General features: G+C 47.9%; 1 protein-coding gene and 1 pseudogene across 3 annotated transcripts in view; one reads left to right on the top strand and one right to left on the bottom strand.

Annotated features, from left to right (window-relative positions):
- ALDH2 (aldehyde dehydrogenase 2 family member) overlaps positions 1–1,440 on the bottom strand; it is a 39,813-nt gene extending 38,373 nt beyond the window's left edge. The window contains exon 1 of one of the 2 annotated variants that reach the window (XM_077875668.1): positions 1,220–1,440. In XM_077875668.1, coding sequence (XP_077731794.1) covers positions 1,220–1,345 — 126 coding nt within the window. In that variant the 5' untranslated portion in view covers positions 1,346–1,440. The remainder of the gene's footprint in view (positions 1–1,219) is intronic. The other variant, XM_077875670.1, reaches the window with a different exon arrangement.
- Positions 1,441–2,222: 782 nt separating this feature from the next.
- LOC144299866 (creatine kinase B-type-like) lies at positions 2,223–20,082 on the top strand (annotated as a pseudogene). Its single transcript, XR_013366519.1, has 4 exons — positions 2,223–2,275; positions 4,675–4,741; positions 8,447–17,898; positions 17,934–20,082. The product of XR_013366519.1 is annotated as a creatine kinase B-type-like (transcript).

Below are 20,082 nucleotides of genomic sequence, written 5' to 3'. Positions count from 1 at the left end.
CCTTTACCCACTACCTGTATGCAGATTTGCAGCTCAGCTCTGGGCCAAAGGAGCAGGTCCACTTGAAAAAATCCACCCAGGATTGGCTCTATGGCATCCTGAATCAGCACTGACCCCTCTATTCCAACCCAGAGGTACATCGATTGTAGCACAGAATATTCTGGTTAGAGGCTTTCTTTTGGGAGCCTAGATGTGAACCCCAACTTTGCCACTGGCTTCAATCTTTGGGCAACTCACGAAACCTCTCCGTCACTCTGTTCATCTATAAGATGGAGATGATCACAGTGCCCACCTCACTGGGCTGTTGTAAGGATTAAATGGCAAAACAGAACCATGCCAGGTGCACAGAGAAAAGGAGCTGTTATTACTGTAAGTGCTCACCCTCTGACCCACTTCCCACTTTACAAAAGAAGAAACTGAAGCTCACAGAAGGGTAGCTTGTTGCACATACAAAAACGAAGTCTTCACATCGATTTCCTTCTCTGTGAATTCCAGCACTTTACCCAAACTCAAAGATCAAAAGAGAAAATATTCCGAAGCAAGAATAGCAAGAATTTCTGCTTAAGCAAGAAACTGGCTTCTGGGAAGCGGTGTTATCCTGGAAAGCCCCTCCCCGGTTTGCTGGAAGAAAACCAGCTCCTTGGAAGGCGCGGACACTACTTGGGGATTGCGCCCCAGAGGCGAAGGTCCCGCACCCTTTCCCGATTCCCAGCAGTGAGCGTGTGTGCTCCCGGCCCAGGGCCCTGACCTTTTCCGTGGCCAAGGGGTGAACCTTGGCGGAGGCGGCCCCCTCCCTTTCTTGTTTTTCCATTTGGACTTCTTGGACACGGGCAAGAATTAAGGGCTAAGAGATGACCAAGGAAAAGACGGAAAAGCTCCTGCTAAGAGGGGACTTTGATGGAAAGGTGGTCTGGGTGGGTGATGGTGAAAGCCCCGTGCAGACACCGCGGCGACTGAGGGGCTGCTGACGGGGCAGAACACGCCCGGCGGGAGCAGGGAAACGAACAAGCGGCCGCAGTCACAGTGGAGAACGGAACAGGGGCCGTCCGCCGCGGCGAAGGTGCCAGGAGGCCCGCGGGCAGGGCGCGGAGGTGTGCGGGAAGCCGCAGCGCAGCCAAGCGCTCCAGCCCCGCTGCGTACGGGGCCCCGAGGAGGCCCGGGCCTTCCCGGGCGGGCTCCCTCTCCCGACAGAACAAAGCCCCGCGGCCGGCGGCCTCACCTGGTTGTAGAAGACTTCGGGCTGCTGGTTGGGGGCCGGCACGGCCTGGGAGGAGGCGGCCGACAGGAGGCGGCGGCCCAGGCGGGGCCGGAGGCCGGCGGCAGCGAGCGCGGCGGCGCGCAACATGCTGCGGCGGGAGCGGGCCTGCGGGACCGAGCGACGGCGCCGAGTGCTGGGCGGCCCGCGGGCGCTGCGGGGCCCGGTCACCGCGCCCACGACCTCCCCCGCCCGCGCGCGGCGGCCAATGGGCAGGCGCGGACGCCGTGCCCGCCCCCGCCCCCGCCCCGAGTCCGCGGCCCGGCCCCGGCGCCACCCGCTTCCCGCGGCGCGCACAGTGTGGACCCGGCCCCACGAACTCGGCGAGCTTGGGACCTCTCCTGTGTGCCCGAGCCCTGACGTGGACAGGCCTGACCCGGAGCATCCCGGGCCCGACCTCCTGGGGCTGACACTCCCGTGGGAGAGGCCGGCCTCAAACCAGACGCGAGGGGATTTGGGAAAGGGGAAACGAACTGAAGGACGAAAGGGTCGAAGACACGGTTGGAGCAGAGAGCGCAGCTTTTAAATCCCTGGGTCAGGGATCCCTGGGTGGCGCAGCGGTTTGGCGCCTGCCTTTGGCCCAGGGCGCGATCCTGGAGACCCGGGATCGAATCCCACGTCGGGCTCCCGGTGCATGGAGCCTGCTTCTCCCTCTGCCTGTGTCTCTGCCTCTCTCTCTCTCTCTCTCTGTGACTATCATAAATAAATGAAAAAAAAGTTTAAAAAAAAAAATAAATAAAATAAATCCCTGGGTCAGGGGCAGCCCCGGTGGCGCAGCGGTTCGGCGCCGCCTGCAGCCTGAGGTGTGATCCTGGAGACCCGGGATCGAGTCCCACGTCGGGCTCCCTGCATGGAGCCTGCTTCTCCCTCTGCCTGTGTCTCTGCCTCTCTCTCGCTCTCTCTCTCTGTGTCTATGAATAAATAAATAAAAAATCTTTAAAAAAAAAATAAATAAATAAATCCCTGGGTCAGGAAGTGACACGTGAGCCCCGAAGTGTCTTCAGAAGATCTTACGCGTCGGTGAGGAGTTCACAGAAGGATGACCTGCTTGACTGGCATCTTAAACTCACCGGTTTCTCTCTTTTTTAAAAAATGTGGTTTTTATTATTTATTTACTTATTTATTTGAGACAGAGAGAGCATGAACCGGGAGGGGAGGGGGGGTGGGAGAGAGGGAAAGAGAAGCAGGCTCCTCACTGAACAGGGAGCCCGACCCAGCCGATCCCAGGACCCCAGGATCACGACCTGAGCACAAGGCAGACACCTAACCCACTGAGCCACTCAGGGGCCCCCTCACCGGTTTCCCCTGGTATAGACAATGGACCACAAGAGAGCACGGGTGGGGGCAAGGATCTTGCAAACTGTTTAATTCCTGGAACATCCTGGAGCTGGGCGCTGGGGAAGCAGGGAGGAAGCAGAGCAGGTTCTCTAGGAAGGGGGACCGGATACAGGGTCAAATGTGTGCATTTCAACCAGATAGTATCAGTGAAAGTCTAATAAGGTTAAGAGACCCGGCAGGAAGATCTGGGCTATGTTTTGACAAAAAGGAAGCAGAGGAAAGGGATCTAGGCAGCAAGTCTGTAGGTTGCTATTGAGGCTCCAGCTCCTGGAACCTGGGCTGAAGAGGTCGACCAATGCCAGAGATATCAAATACCAAGTATCAAGTACCAGGCAAAGGTGTTGATCTAAGGTCTGAAGGAGACGCACAGAGTGGTGTGTGTGTGTGTGTGTGTGTGTGTGTGTGTGTGTGTGTGTGTGTCTGAAGAGCTATTGCGATATCAAAAGGATAACACAATAATGAACAGAGCTGCTATAACAGATATGTCACAAAATTCCAGTGATCTACAATAAAGTCCCTGTTCATGTTGTGTGTCACCCAGATGTTCTCTCCAGGCAGGAGCTCAGGGAACCAGGCTCTTCTCCTTGTATGACTATGATGTTAATACCTGATTCCCAAAGTCACCCTGGAGCTCAGAGTCACTTCAGACAACCAGAGTAGAAAAAAGCATTAAAGATGGCACACGGGATGTTTTTATGGCTGAGCCTGTTTCATTGGCTCTTCAGTCATTTGGCCATTCTTCCATATAAGGGAGTTTGGAAAATGAACTGTGTGACCAGGAAGAAGGGGCAATAGGTTTGGAAATCAGCTGCAGATAGTCAACTGTAAAGTGAACTGCCCTCTTTTCTGAATGCAGCACTCATTTCCTCTTCCCCAAGACATCTTGCTTTTTTCACTTAATGATGTGTGTGGAAGATGGTTCTGCACCAGCACACAATGAAAGTGTCCCTTTTCTCTTTAATACTTACAGGGAATTCCATGGGATTCATGTGCCATTTTTATTTAATGAATTTCCTATGGGTGGACTTTTGGGCTATTTCCAACCTTTTGCCATTATAAACAATGCCAAAATACATATCCTTGACTTACGTGGGAAATTCATAGAAACGGAGCTGCTAAAATCAAAGGGTATTAACAATTTTATTTGTACGTTGGCTCTGGAACAAGGGGTTTGAACTATGCAGGTCCATACACGTGCAAGTTTTTTAGAGTACTATAAATATATTTTCTTTTCCTTATGATTTTCTTAACATTTTCATTTCTCTAGCCTATTTTATTGTACAAATGGGGAACACAATACATATATAAAATATGTTAATTAACTTGATGTTATCAGAAGTCTTCTCCTCAACAATAGGCTAGTTAAGTTTTGGGGGAGTCAAAAGTTGCATGTAGATTTTCAACTGCATGGGAGGGTCAGTGCCCCAACCTCTGGTTGTTCAAAGGTTAACTGTAGATATGGCTGTATTACCCTCCATAGAAGTTTGATTAATTTACAACTACCCCCCCATCTTATATGAGTTTCCTCACATCTTCGAAATACAATTTATCAGGTTTTTAATTAAAAAAATTTTTTTAAAGATTTTATTTATATATTCATGAGAGACACACACACGCACACACAGAGGCAGAGACATAGGCAGAGAGAAAAGCAGCCTCCATGCAGGGAGCCCAATGTGGGACTTGATCCTGGGACTCCAGGATCACCCCCTGGACCGAAGGCAGGGGCTCAACTGCTGAGCCACCCAGGTGTCCCTGTCAAGTTATTTTATTTATTTATTTATTTATTTATTTATTTATTTATTTATTTATTTTTAAGATTTTTAAAAAAGATTTTATTTGTTTATTCATGAGAGGCACAGAGAGAGAGGCAGAGACATAGGCAGAGGGAGAAGCAGGCTCCCTGCAGGGAGCCTGATGTGGGACTCAATCCCAGGACCCTGGGGGGATCATGACAAGCTGAAGGCAGATGCTCAATCACTGAGCCACCTAGGTGCCCCTTATCAGGTTTTTTAAAGCTTTATTAATCAGATAGGTGAAAAATACCATTTCACCATATTAATTTGCATTTCTCTTTTCAGGAGTGAGCTTGAACATTTTTCCATATGAAGTCATGTGTCCTTCCTCTTCTACAAACTAACTGTTCCGGTACCTTGTTCATTTTTCCATTGGATTCTTGTTGGTTTCTTTAAAACTGATTTGTAAATGCTTTATATATATCAGTGCAATTAACATTATATGGTGCAAATATTTTCTATCAATCATCATTGATCTTTACCTAGTTTATGCCCTTTTTTTTTTTTTTGGTTTTGGTTTTGTCTTAAGGTTTTTATTGTTGTTTGGGGCGGGGGGGGGGTTTCTTTTCCAGTGTTTTCTTTTCTCTATTTTAAGTTTACTTATTTATTTAAGTAATGTCCACACCCATTGTCAGGCTCAAACTCATGAACCCAAGATCAAGAGTTGCATGGTCTTCTGACTGAGCTAGCCAGGCACCTCATCCAGTGTTTTCTTTTATATCTGTGGCTTTTATGTCATGCCTAGAAAGCCTCTTCCACTCAGATTATTTTTTAAATGTCTCCTATATTTTTTCTGTTATTTTTCCCTTTAACATTTTATTTATTTATTTATTTATTTATTTATTTATTTGAGAGAGCAAGCAAAAGCATGGGGAGCAGCAGACAGAGCATAGCCTCTGTTACTTGTTTTTCAACTTTATGGAGATATAACTGACAAAGTTGTGTAAGTTCACAGTTGGATTCCCTCATATATTGCAAAATGATTGCCACCATAGCATTAGCTAACACTGCCATCGTGGTACATAATTACTGTTTTTTTTTGTGTATGATAAGAACATTTAAGGGGAACCTGGGTTGTCAGTCAGTTAAGCATCTGCTTTTGGCTCAGGTCATGATCCTGGGGTCCTGGGATGGAAGCTTGCATTAGTCTCTCTGTTCAGTGGGGGGTCTGCTTCTCCCTCTCCCTCTGCCTGCTGCTTGTGTACGTAGGTACGTAGGTATGTGCTCTCTCTCTGTCAAATAAATAAATAAAATCTTTTTTAAAAATTTAAGATACACTCTTCTAGCAACTTTCAAGTATATAAATATATAAAAACAATACTAGTCATTGTAATCACCATGCTGTACAGATCCCCAAAACTTATTCATCTTATAACCAGAAGTTTGTACCCTTGACCGACATTTTACCATTTCCTTCATCACCTAGCCCCAGGTAACCACCTTTTTGTCAGTTTGGCTTTTTTAGATTCCAAATGTAATAGAGATCATCCAGCATTTATCTTTTTTGTTTGACTTACCTCACTTAACATAATGCCCTGAAGTTTCATTCATGTTGCAAATGGCAGGGTTTCTTTCTTTCTCATGGCTGAATCATATTCCATTGTATTCATATACATTTTCTTTTTCCATTCATCAATTGCTGGACACTTAGATTGTTTCCATATCTCAGCTGTTGTGAATAATGCTGCAGTGAATATGAAAGTGCAGATATCTCTTCAAAATCGTGTTTTCATTTCCTTTGGATATATACTCAGAAGTGGCATTGTTGGACCATATGGTAGTTTTGTTTTGTTTAGATTTATTTGTTTATTTCGGACAGCAAGTGCATGCAGGAGGGATGGGGAGAGAGAGAGAGTTGCAAGCTGTCTCCCTGCTGAGCTCTGAGCCCTACGCAGGATTGGATCCCATGACCCTGAGATCATGACCTGAGCCAAAATCAAGAGTCAGATGCTTAACCACCTGAGCCACCCAGGTGCCCCATGATAGTTCTATTTTTAATTTTTTTAGGAAACTTCACACTGTTTTCCATAGTAGTTGCACCAACATACATTCCCACCAACAGTGCACAAGGATTCCCTTTCTCCATGTACCCACCAACACTTACTATCTTGTCTTTTTGATGATAGCCATTCTAACAGGTGTGAGATAATGCCTCACTGTGGTTTCGAATTGCATATCCCTGATGATGAGTGATGTTGAACATCTTTCCCTGTACCTGATGGCCATTCATGTGTCTTCTTTGGGAATATGTTTGTTCAATTCCTCTATGTTTTTAATAAGATAGGGATTTTTTGCTTATTTTTTTGCCATTGAATTGTGCAAGTTCTTCATATATTTTGGATATTAACCCCTTATCAGATACATCATTTGCAAATATTTTCTCTCTTTCTATTCCTCTTACTTTTGTTGATTCTTTCACAGGGTAGAAGCTTTTCAGGTTGATGTAGCCTCATTAATAATTTTTGCTTTTGCTGCTGGTGCTTTTGAAGTATTTTACACTCTAAAATGTGATTCTTTTATTAATTTTGATAGGAAGGAAATATTTAGAGATCCAATTTTTTTTCTTTTTAAAGATTTTATTCATTTATTTGACAGCACAAGCAGGGAGAGTGGCAGAGGGATAGAAGGAGACAGACAGAGGCTCCCTGATGAGTAGGGAGCCCAATGTGGGGCTTTATCTCAGGACCCCGGAATCATGACCTGAGCCTAAGGCAGATGCTCAACTGAGTGAGCCACCCAAGTGCCCCTCTTTCTTTTTTTTTAAGTTTCTCAGTATATCTAACACAATTATTCAATAATCCCCCCCACACCATTATGAAAAGCCATCTTTTTGTATACTAAGTGCCGTTAAGTAGTTGAATATTCCTGAACTATATTCTGTTTCCTGGATCTGTCTCTTTATATCCCAGTAGGTTGCTGTTTTGATCACTGTGCTTTTCTTGTAAGTCTTGTACTATCATTTGTAGTATCATTTTTATAATTTCTCTTAACCAAGATATTTAAGCCTGGAGGTGACAAGTTTGCAAATGTGCTTTGAGGGATCCTCTAGAGATGACATAGAAAATTGGTTGTAGAGAGGAGACAGGCCCATGGCAGAGAGATGACATGAGAGCTGACATGAGAGATGACAAGGGCCTCTTTAAAAGCAGTGGGGCTGGGCAGCCCGGTGGCACAGCGGTTTTGCGCCGCCTGCAGCCCAGGGTGTGATCCTGGAGACCCAGGATCGAGTCCTATATCAGGCTCCCTGCATGGAGCCTGCTTCTCCCTCGGCCTGTGTCTCTGCCCGCGCCCCGCCCCCTCCCGCTCATAAATAAATAAAATCTTAAAAAAAAAAACAGTGGGGATGGAGGGGAGGGAGCATGTTGAGGTAGAATTGATGGGCTGCTGCCTGAGATCAAAGCAAAAGAGGAGCAGAAGATGGTGCTGGGTTTCTACCCTGTGCTGTTTGCCAAGAAGGGAAAGCTGTAAATTTGGTTGTGGGGAAAGGAGGAGGAAATTCGTTAGCTTACAGACATTCATATATGTTGTGGGCCGCAACGTGCCTGGGCCTGGGTCCCTGCCAGGGGACCAGTGCATGGGTGCATGGTTGTGTGTTGCGGTGCAGCATGCACTTTGGCTCACAGATTTATTTACCTTAGTTTGTCCATCCGTGATGCTCACCAGCTCCCACCAGCAGGTCTTAGTTTTGGGGGCCCGTCTTCCCCATGTCCATCCTACCCTCTGTTTAAGGAAATTTTACCTATCAAGATTCTGACCAAATCCCATCTTCCAGAGAAGTCTTCCACGACCACGTTAGCCTTCATCAGCTGCTTTCACACAATCTTTAATTCAAAGTCATCCAAACGCTGCGACTAAAATCAACTGGATATGCTGAAACCTTAAAATACTTACGGCTCTGTGTGATTCAGGCTGTCCAAAGCATTAACTAAAATTGAACTCTCCACCTAGATTTCTCCCTGACAGCATGTGCTGGCCTTTTATCTCTTCTTTCTTTTAATTCATTTTCTTGCTCTTAAGGCTTTGATCTGATTTTTTTTTTAATTCTCATTTTCTTTAGATCCATCTTTCTCTCTTGCTCCCCATTGCACTTTGTGGACTGTGCCAGGAAATGAGCTGACAAAATCAAAGTCTCCTTGAAGGCAGAAGCATAAAGCAGGGAGAAGAAGTAAGCAAGCAAAATGAAATTTCTTTCTAGCATGATGCAGCCAGGAGAGATGTGAACCCTTGGACGTGAGTGTGTCCGTGTTGTGTTCCCACTGTGCTGCGATCTCTGGGAGAAGCACCAGATTCAGGAAGAGTCATTTCAGTTGCTGAGACAATACAAACTCTGAGCTTTGCAATACTTCACCACATTTCATGGTTGGAGCCCAATTGTGTGTTTTCAGGTTGAAAATAATCTAGTTCCACCTTCTTTCTGTAACAGGTGGTAACTGAGGTATCCTTTGGAGTCGCAGAGAGGTGAGATTTTAGCTATTTGGTTAGTTAGTATCTGTTTCTGGAACACTGACTCTATCTAATGGAAGCTTCCCCCCTGCCCAAACAATAGATGTGAGGTGCTTTAATTTTTTAATTTTAAATATTTATTTATTTATTTAGAGCAGAGGGGGAGGGGCAGAGAAAGCGAGAGAATCCCAAGCAGACTCCCCATCATTAAATGCAGAGCTTGATATGGGGCTCAATCTCAGGACCTGAGCTGAAATCAAGAGTCAGATGCTCAACTGATGAGCCGCCCAGGTGATCCCAAAGCAACATTTAAACAGGAAGATATCCTGCCTTAGGAGCAGGAGAAAGATGTAGTATAGCCCTAGGCCCACGCTGCCCTCCTTATCTGCACATACACAGAAACTTGTGGCACACAGCTGGCCCGGCACCCCACACATGCCACCAGGCTGACAGAGCAGACCTCTCCATGCCATGCTGGCTGCGCCCCAAAAGCGGTCTGAGATATTCCCAAGATTACCCAGCTTCGAGAGTAGAAACATTGGGAGAAATTCACATACTTTCTTTATGGCAGGACATGCTCCCCTTAACTAGATGGGGCTTCCTTTTCCTCCTTCTCCTTTTCCAGGTGAGGCAGCCAGCACCTCTCAGGAAGCCCTACAGAGATCATAAAAAAGCCCTACAGAGATCATAAAAATCCATGCCTCAGAGTAGAAAGAGCTCTGCCGTCCCTGATTTTAGGTTCAAGTTCAGTGACCTTAAGCAAGTCTCTTTGAACTTCAGTTTTCTCACCTCCAAAATGGGCAGAGAAAAAGTAGTGGCTAATTATTCTAAGGGCTCAAGGTGTAATATTCTTGCACCTAGGCTGTACTAAATACCTAGTGGCTATTATTCTATCCAGGTGGTACAACCTCACTCCCAGGGGAGTCTAGTCATATGCCTCATCCTTGCTTCTCCAGATGAGGTCCCCAAACAAATAGCAACGCCAGACTTTCTGAATTACACTCTGCATTTGAAGCAGGTCCTCAGGTGATTCCTTTGGACATTATAGTCTGAGAAATGTTATAGTCCTAGCTGGTCCCAGCTGGGCCTTAACCCTGGAGCTCCCACAGACCCAAATCTCAACTAAAGCACAGCCTCCTCTTTAGCCTCCATCACATACAAAACATGCACATGCCCAGCGAGCTTCTTACAAGCTGAGCATCATCTCATCTAATCCCCAAACTGTCTTGGAGGGGAAGTGCTGTGCTCTCCATTTCTCAAATGAGGAAACCAACTCTACCAGATGAAAAATGGCTTTCCAATGTTGTCCAGCTGGTCTGTCACAGGGCCAGGATTCAAAACCAGGCCCATTTGAATCCAGATCCATAGCTGATAAAGACTCTCTCTTTAACCAGACTCTACCTAGGCTTCTCTGAGCTTCCTTCTTGAGTAGCCCTTAAACTTGGCCTGTAAAACTGCAGACTCTCAGCACAAAAGATTTTTTAGCCTACCCTCCACCCCCACACCACCACATCAAAAGACTTGAACAAACACCAACATAGTTTCTAGCAACTCAAGGCTGCATCCCTAAAATGACCTCAGCCCCCAGAAAGTGCTGCCTGAGAAAATTTAAGGCTGCCCACAGGAAGGTACTCCACTCCAGCCAACACCCCAAGAGAAGGCATTTGTCTCCCCAGTCTCTGGGAGGCTCGGGGCCCAACTTCAGTAAGCAAGTACCACTTAGCAGAACTCAAATGGGTTCCACGTGGACTAGCCCCCACTTCCTGCTTCTCATAGATCCACAGGAAATTCCCTGTACAACTGCCAGCACCCACCCCCTCTTCCCTTGAAAATGCCCACTATAAAAATGGAAGTTGAGGTCAGTGTATGCTGGATCCTCTTCCCTATCACAACAGTACCTTATTGATTAATGTCTATCCCACTGTAATTAGCCTCTGCCTTTATCTTTGACAACTCTTTACTCTGTGCTATCTAGTGCTGATATGATACAGAATTCCCAGAAGCCATTTCTCTACTCGGCCATCCTAGTTAAAAGAAATGCTGCTCCCATAGTACTTCTTTGACAGATGGTCACAGATTCGGACCTCGGGTTGCTATAGTCTGAGAATCCTTCATTTGTGTGCTCTGATGCCACACCCATTAGCAAAGTTGACAGAGGGTACAAGTCTGTAGCCATGTGGCAGCACAGAGGGCAGTATAAACACCAACTAAGATGTGTCAGAGATGTTCAGCCATTGCTTCCCTTCTGGGCTTCCACAGAGTTTCACTATGACTGTAGAGGGGCAAGCTGCAACAGTCTGGCATGCCCACCTTCTCCTTGGGGAGCTCTGCAGCCCTGGGGGTGGGGGTGACAGGCAGGGGATCTCTGAGCCACCAATGAAGACCCTGAGATGGGGGATATGTGGTGAGAGTACGGAGCCTGTTCTTTGAGATCATTTCCAGCAAAGTGAGGGAGCCCCAGCCAAGTGAGGATTATTCTGGAAGTATCTGAAATCAGGGCTTGTGGGAGCACTGGCGGCTTGCAGATGCCATGCCCACAAGTTGCTGCCGGGAGAATGAGGAGCAAAGAGAATGGGAAGGGCTGAAAACCCCCATCAGAGTGATCACTCCTGAGGGAATCCTGAGGATGCTTGACTGTCACGGGATCACTGGGGAGAGTTCAACCCTACAGGAATCCACCCCTCAATGCTTGTCAAGAGAGGAATGGAGGGATGTGTGTTCAGTTGCTTTGGGAGAGAATATTGCTGTGAGAAGGAAAAATTGTTAGCTGTTATGATCACATGGTATCCCCTTTCTCATAGCTAAGAAGAAGACAGGTCCAGCCATGTAGGTAAGGTGGCAAGATATTTAGTGTTCCACAAATAAAACTGGTCAGGCATGATCATTACCACACCAAGCTTGTTCATGCCCAAGGGTGCACCCGAAACCACAACTGACACCGATTCCAGAGAAGTACAATGCTGAGAGCATCATCCCATTTATTACTACATTTGGCTTAAAATGCCAATTGTTTGTTGAAGGTAGAAAAAACATCAGATTAGGACCAGTTTAGATTTCCTATATTCTCTTGATCCTTTTCTCTATGTCTTCTTAAGGCCTTGCCCCTACTTCCTTTTCTTTTTTTTTCTCTTTCTTTCTTTCTTTTTTTTAAATTTTGCTGGTGATTCTTTTATTTTTTTATTTATTATTTTTTAAATTTATTTATGATAGTCACACACACACACAGAGAGAGAGAGAGAGAGAGAGAGAGGCAGACACATAGGCAGAGGGAGAAGCAGGCTCCAGGCACCGGGAGCCCGACGTGGGATTCGATCCCGCGTCTCCAGGATCGCGCCCTGAGCCAAAGGCAGGCGCTAAACCGCTGTGCCACGCAGGGATCCCGCTGGTGATTCTTTTAGAGCTGTATGAAATGTTAGGAAACTTCAAGCCAACTGTAATCCTCCTTTAGTCCTCCTTCATTCTGGTGAACTTTAGAGAGCATAAAGATCTTTTTAAAACTCACATCAAGTCCTATCACACCACTTTCTAAACTCACCACTTTGTTACATTTAGAATCCACACCAACTCCTGACCAAGTTCCTGGAGGCCCCACATGACCTGGCATCTCTGTTATTTCTGCTTCTCACCCCAGGCTTCCTGGGCTGCTCACCAGAGCCTTCTGGACCACCCTTCCCTGTTCTCGTCATCCATCAGTGGCTCAAAGGTGTCTCTTGAAAAGAGTCCCCTAAGCTCCCAAAGTACCCAAACCTCCACCTGCCCAGCAGTACCTACCAGAGCTTTTTCAGCAGAGGATCTGAGGGAACCATGGGGCCTATCTATTTTCATCTCTGTAGCTGCAATACTTAATAAGCAAAGTTAGCCTTAGAGGCCATTCCACCAGCCCAGGCACTTCCTTTTTTTTTTCTTTTTAAGATTTTATTTATTCATGAGAGACACTGAGAGAGAGGCAGAGACCCAGGCAGAGGGAGAAGCAGGCCCCATGCAGGGAGCCCGATGCGGGACTCCATCCTGAGCCTCGAGCCTGGATCCCGGGCCTCCAGGGTCACTCCCTAGGCTGAAGGGGGCGCTAAACCTATGAGCTACCCAGGCTGCCTGGCACTTCCTTTTTTTAAACTCCCGCCTCCCTCCTGTGGCTGGAGGCAAGAATTCTGCTGGAGTTTGCAAAAGATTGTGTGCCAGGGTGGCTAGTGTTTTAAGAGCAATTAGTTTGGGGGTCTGAATTGAACTTTATTTTTCCAGAGCAGCAAGCAGTATGATTGAGGAGGGTTTGCCTCCCCAAACTTCGGGGTGGGGCACCAATCTCTGGTGGGCCCTTTCACAAGTCACCCGAGACTCTCCTGTACCCTGACGGCACAGGGTAGAGCTGTAGCTGTAGGATGTAGGTGCTCTTGGGGCAGAGCGTTGCCTTTGAGGAGGTCGAGTCTGCAGTGCAGCAGATTTGAATAGTCCCTGCCCACCTGGACTAACCAGGAAAGGGCACCTAGCTTTTGGCCACATCATCACAAATTATGAGATTAGCAGACTGGGTTCTAATAGCCAGTGGCTTATCTCTGCATGCCACTTGGGTTCATGGGTCACCTATTTCTCGAAGAACTCAGACCTCAAGCAAGTGAACATTTCTACCTTCCCCAATGAGAGAATATTACTCTTGAAATTGTGATGGCATGCCATCTGCCATCTCCCCTCCTGCCAAATATGACTGAAGCAGGTGGCAGCATGTGGAAGTTGTAGGGGCCCTCACACCCAGAGAGTGTGGGCCTTTGGTAACATCTACATGTGTGTCAGTGAAGTGGCTGATTCAGGACCTACCAGGGCTCATAGCATCTGCATACACACACACACACACACACACACACACACACACACACTCGTGTATAGGCCAATGCACTTGGTAGGATCCTGTGTAAACACAAGTGTCAAGAAGGAATTTACCACTGAGACAGAGGGGCTTTGGTGTGAATCTTTATTCTCAATTCCTCTGGAGAACATTCACTAAGTCTCTCTGATGTGTTTTTTTTTTTTTTTTTTTACTCCTTGTGTCCCCAGAAGCCTTCTCCAAAATAATATCTTAGTGTTCTGTGCTGTGGACATTCAAACGAAGAAAATCAGATGCCAATGGCTTCGTGATTTTGGTTCATTTTATTTTCCTGGGAGTGCTCTGGCTCTGGGTCCTTAGTTTGTGGCCAGTTGTGGCTGCCCCTCTGCTGGCCAGGGAGGGCCCTAAGGAGTAGGACGTAACGTACACTGTTTTGAGAGCAAGCACAGGGCTCTTAATATGTGTTCTGATTCCCACAGCATTTACAACCACATAGCCAGAGAGAAAGGAGGCATGGACTGCCCAGCCTGATGCCCAGACCAGAGACCAGTTTTCCAAGCTCTGTACAAAACCCATTCAGGGGCACTAGGTGGCTCAGTGGTTGAGCATCTACCTTCAGCCCAGGGTGTGATCTTGGGGTCCCGGGATTGAGTCCCACATCGGGCTCCCAGCATGGAGCCTGCTTCTCCCTCTGCCTGTGTCTCTGCCTCTCTCTGTGTCTCTCTTGAATAAATAAATGAAATCTTAAAACAAAATAAAACAAAAAGCCATTCAATTCTCACCCATCCCCTTCCTCCTTGCCTGAAACAGCAAACTGACAGAAATGTCTTCTGTAGGGACCCATAAAGGTTGAATTCACAATGACTCTCCTAGGAGGAGCTGCCAGGAAGAATGGCTCATAACAGCTCTCTTCCTGGGGATGTCCCCTGATACCTGTGTGATAACTAATGTTTTGGGAGACTTCAGGCCATACCTGCCATCCCATGGACACCAGACTCCCCAGATCCATTCTACAAGGTGACTTCTGCCACCAGGAGATCTCAAGGGTCAGATTTGGGAAGGAGACATCACTGAATGGTTAGGAGGCCAGGCTCTGGTAATAAGGACCTGGATTCCTAAAACTCTGAGATCAGATGTTGCAGGCTGAGTGATCTTAGACAAATCATGTCACTTTTCTGTGACTGTTTCCTCATCTTCAAAATGGGGTAGGAAGGGAACCCCCTTATAGGGTTGATTCAAGGAGGAAACAGAAAATCACATTGTGGTAATTGTGCAACAACAGGCAGCTGCTCAAGTTTATAGGAGGTTGGGCAGCTGAAGACAAGGAAAGTTCAAACAAGCCAGCAGTCCACAGCCTGTCTGTGCTCACTGGAATAATGCCATAAGTTGCCTGGGAGGCCATGGACGAGGCCACAATTTTTTTTTAAAGATTTTTTTTATTTATTTGACAGAAAGAGCCTGCACACAAGCAGGGGAGGGAGAAGCAGACTCCCTGCTGAGCAGGAAGCCTGATGTGGGTCTCTATCCCAGGACCCTGAGATCATGACCTGAGCCTAAGGCAGATGCTTAACTGACTGAGCCACCCAGGTGCCCTAAGGGCCATCATTTTCATCACAACAATTTCTTTTTTTTAATATTTTATTATTATTTATTCATGAGAGACACACACACACAGAGCGAGAGAGCGAGCGAGAGAGAGAGAGGCAGAGACACAGGCAGAAGGAGAAGCAGGCTCCAGCAGGGAGCCCGACGTGGGACTTGATCCCGGGTCTCCAGGATCACGCCCTGGGCTGAAGGTGGTGTAAACCCTGAGCCACCCGGGCTGCCCCATCACAGTAATTTCTAAAGCTGAAGCTTGCAAGGATGAGGAAGAGATATGGTTCGAAGGGCACACGGGAGAGCGGACTGCTTGGAAGAACCATCAGTTTCACAAGGAGGAGTAGAAACAACAGCTCAGAACAGAGATCTGAGGTCCAGCTGGGCCACAAGCTCCATAAGCAGCCCTTGCCTGGTACGTGAGGTGTGTCCAGTACCTAGTGAGGTGCAGTGGAGGACTCAGTGGTGGTGGTGACTACAGGGGTGACTCAGGATGTTGTGTGAGCAAGTGCTCAGTGAAGGACAAGGAGTGGCTTGTACTTCACTCACAGCCAGCTCTGTCTCCAAACTGACAATGATCAAGGCCGGCTGGGACTCTGGGGAATCGAGCTGCCAGGATCTGTCCTGGGTCCAGCATTCGAGGCAGGCCCCTGCAAACCTCCTCCGTATTTGGCCCTAGAGGACCAAGAAACCAGGCCCTTGAGCCTGGGCTGCCCTCCCCATTACTGAGGCCTCTCAGCTAAGGGGTGGAGGCTGCCCTGTGAAGAGCTGCAGAAGGCAGGGGTCGCCATGGCCATCGCACCTGCCCACAACAGATACTCAGGAAGAGACGCTTAAGGAATTGTATCACACTTGGAAAGAAACCTCTTTTGGTTAGTTCCTTTGCTTACTCTGTTTGCCTGACAGCCACAGCAGGTGGGGCACAGCTAAGGCCGTGGAGCCCCATGGCCCCATTGCCCCACTATCTTGGACAGGAGTTCACCAGGCCAACAAACAGAAAGTTCAGGACCCTGTTAGTGTCCCTTTTATATTTTTGAAAAGCTGCCCAAATATTTGCAAGCAGAAGTAAAGCAAAGTTATTAATGTCAAGGAGCCACGATTTCTGGCCAAATGAGGAAGTGTCAGTGTCTGTAGATAGCTCAGTTTGGAGTCCCTGACTTCCACCTCAGAACCTAGCCTATGCGAGGCCCCTCAGCCTCCTATCTTATTTCCTGCCACGTCCACCCACAAGGTGGGTGGCATTCTGCACCCGCAGCTGGGACTGCTCCCTCGCCACGCTCCTGGGTGATGGATGTCTGCCAGAGGCTTCCCAGAGGCCACATGGGGCTTCACCCCTGGACATGGGAGATGCAGCCAGAGACGTGCCCGGTAGACACAGGTGATTTCCAGGGAGAAGATCCAGAACAGACAACATTCACGTGCACCTCAGAGCTAGTCACCACTGCTGTGGTGGTGGTTGCACAAGTAACTTCCAGGCATCCCTTTACTCCTGTGGTCCAGCCCACTCTGGGCAGGCCTGGCTGCGAGGCAGGAGCAGTTTTTTAGATCTGAGCTGGCAGCTGGCCCAGGGCTTCTGGAAATGAGGTAGTGGCTCTGAGCTCCTCACAGGCTAGCGAGGGTGCCCTGTCTGTTGCTGGCCCAGCCTCACATTGGCAGGGCGCCTGGGAGCAGGGTCAGGGTGCTGGAGCCCCCTTGTGGGCAATGGGTATTGCAGTGGGGATTCTAGAGTCTGAAACTCACAAGCTATCCGAAAAGGTTGTAAGGGATTCTTTTATTTTTTTTCCAGTTTTTTTGAAACTAAACACAAGTATACAAATAATGTATCTCATTAGCAGAAAAGGTATACATTTTCAGATTACAAAAAGGGAAGCTATTCGTCTGCACCTCACCTGGAGCTGCCGATGGACCTGGTGCCAGAGCTGCCGACAGACAGACCGGGTGCCCCTTCCCCGCCCAGCCACCTGCCTGCCACCCGCCTGCCGCCCCGCCGCCACCACACCCTTCTCCAACAGCCACAACACATTGAAGCTCCACTTCCCGGCCGAGTTCCCCGACCTCAGGGGCCACAACCACATGGCCAAGGCGCTGACCCCTGAGCTGTATGCGGAGCTGTGCCCCCAGAGCACCGAGCGGCTTCACGCTGGATGACACCATCCAGACCGGCGTGGACAACCCGGGCCACCCCTACATCATGACCGTGGGCTGCTCAGCAGGCGACGAGGAGTCCTATGACGTGTTCAAGGAGCTCTTTGACCGCATCATCGAGGACCAGCACGGAGGCTACAAGCCCAGCTACGAGCATAAGACCGACCTCAACCCCGACAATCTGCAGGGCGGCGACGACCTGGACCCCAACTATGTGCTGAGCTCCCGGGTGCGCACCGTCGCAGCACCCGCGGCTTCTGCCTCCCCTCCCACTGCAGCCGCGGGGAGTGCGATGCCAGCGAGCAGCTCGCCGTGGAAGCTCCGTCGAGCCTGGGCGGCCACCTGGCAGGCCAGTACTATGTGGTCAAGAGCGTGACCGAGGCGGAGCAGCAGCAGCTCATCGACGACCACTTCCTCTTCAATGAGCCTGTGTCGCCCCTGCTCCTGGCCTTGGGCATCGCCTGCGACTGGCCAGACGCCCGCGGCATCTGGCACAATGACACTAAGACCTTCCTGGTGTGAAAAAAAAATTAAAAAAAAAAATCTTCCTGGTGTGGATCAACGAGGAAGACCACCTGCAGGTCATCTTGATGCAGAAAAGGGGCGACATGAAGGAGGTGTTCACTCGGTTCTGCAACGGCCTCACCCAGATTGAAACACTCTTCAAGTCAAAGAATTACGAAGTCATGTGGAACCCTCACCTGGGCTATATCCTCACCTGCCCATCCAACCTGAGCACAGGCCTGCGAGCAGGTGTGCACATCAAGCTGCCCCACCTAGACAAGCATGAGAAGTTCCCGGAGGTGCTCAAGCGGCTTCGGCTTCAGAAACAAGGCACAAGTGGTGTGGACACAGCTGCTGTGGGTGGCATCTTTGATGTCTTCAACGCAAACCACCTGGGCTTCTCAGAGGTGGAGCTGGTACAGATGGTGGTGGATGGTGTGAAAGCTGCTCATCAAAATGGAGCAGTGGCTGGAGCAGGGCCAGGCCATTGATGACCTCGTGCCTGCCAGAAGTGAGGCCCCAGCCCGCATCTGCCACCACCACCAGCCCCACTGCTTCCTAACTTATTGCCTGGCAGTGCCCGCCGTGCACCCCGCTGATGTTCGCCACTTGGCAGCTGAGCCCTTAGCCTCATTGTAGAGACTTCTGTCGCCCTTGGTACAATTTAATTTTATGATGGCTAAGATGTTGCTGATGCTGAAATAAACTAGGGTTTCGGCCTGTAAAAAAAGGGCGGGGGGGCTGGGGAGAAACAAGTGCCTGGCTCAGTCGGTAGAGCCTATGATTCTTGATCTTGGTTGGAGTTGTGAGTTCCAGTCCCACATTTTGTATAGAGATTACTTAAGTGAATAAATAAGCTTCTTTTTAAAAAGGGAGACAGGGACTCCTGTGTGGCTCAGTAGGCTAAGTGTCTGACTCTTAGTTTCAGCTCAGGTCATGATCTCAGGGTCATGAGATACAGCCCTGCACCGGACACCGTGTTCAGTGTGGAGTCTGCTAGAGATTCTCCCTCTCCCTCTGCCCCTGCTCCCCACCTCCAAATAATAAATAAATAAATAAATAAATAAATAAATAAATAAATACATACATACATACATACATACATACATACATACATACATACATAAATCTTTTTAAAGAGTATACAGTGAACATCTATGTTAAGAAATAGATTTCTCCAGCATCATTTTGGAATTTCACTGCCACTACTACCTGGATTTATCTCACCAGGCTCCACATAGGTTCTTCCCAACATTTTGCTATTACAATCAGTGTTGCAGTGAACTGCCTAGTATCAGATCTTTTGTCCCCTCCTACTTACTCCCTTGTGACCAAGTCCCATGAGTGGAACTGCCATGTTGATGCTGTGCACCTTCTGGAGATTTCTGGCACGTATGATCAAAAAGCTCCACAAGAAGCTGGTCTGAGTTTCAGCACAGGATGGGGCTAAAGTACCATAACTGAACCCTTAGAGAGGAGCACTTTCTTTTTTTTAAATTTTATGAGGTTTTTAATTGTTTTAAGATTTATTTATTTATACATGAGAGACACAGAGAGAGAGCCAGAGACACAGGCAGAGGGAGAAGCAGGCTCCATGCAGGGAACCTGATGCGGGACTTGATCCTGGGACTCCACGATCACGCCCCAGGCCGAAGGCACACACCAGACTGTTGATCCACCCAGTCATCCCTAATTTTAATTCCAGTATAGTTAACATATAGTGTTATATTAGTTTCAGGTGTACAATATAGTGATTCAGCACTTCCATACATTACTCAGTGCTCATTCCTGATAAGTGTATTTTTTTTCCTTAAGTGGGCTCCATGCTCAACATGGGACTTGAACTCACAACCTCAAGATTGAGAGTCTCATGCTCTCCCTACTAAGCCAACCAGACACCCCTGGAAAGTGTCCTATTCAATTCCTATCACCTGTTTCCCCCATCCTCCCAACCCCCCTCTGGTAACCACCAGTTTGTTCTTAAGAGTCTGTTTCTTGGTTTCTTCTCTTTTTCCCCATTTGTTCATTTGTTTTGTTTCTTATATTCCATATGAGTGAAATCATGTGATATTTGTCTTTCTCTGACTTATTTCACTTAGCATTGTACTCTTGCTCCATCCACGTCATTGCAAATGGCAAGATTTCATTCTTTTTTACGGCTGAATAATAAATAGTACATTGTACATATA

This window comes from Canis aureus, chromosome 27 (assembly GCF_053574225.1).
Source record: "Canis aureus isolate CA01 chromosome 27, VMU_Caureus_v.1.0, whole genome shotgun sequence".
NCBI lineage: Eukaryota > Metazoa > Chordata > Mammalia > Carnivora > Canidae > Canis > Canis aureus.
This window is presented reverse-complemented; position numbering and strand designations above follow the sequence as displayed.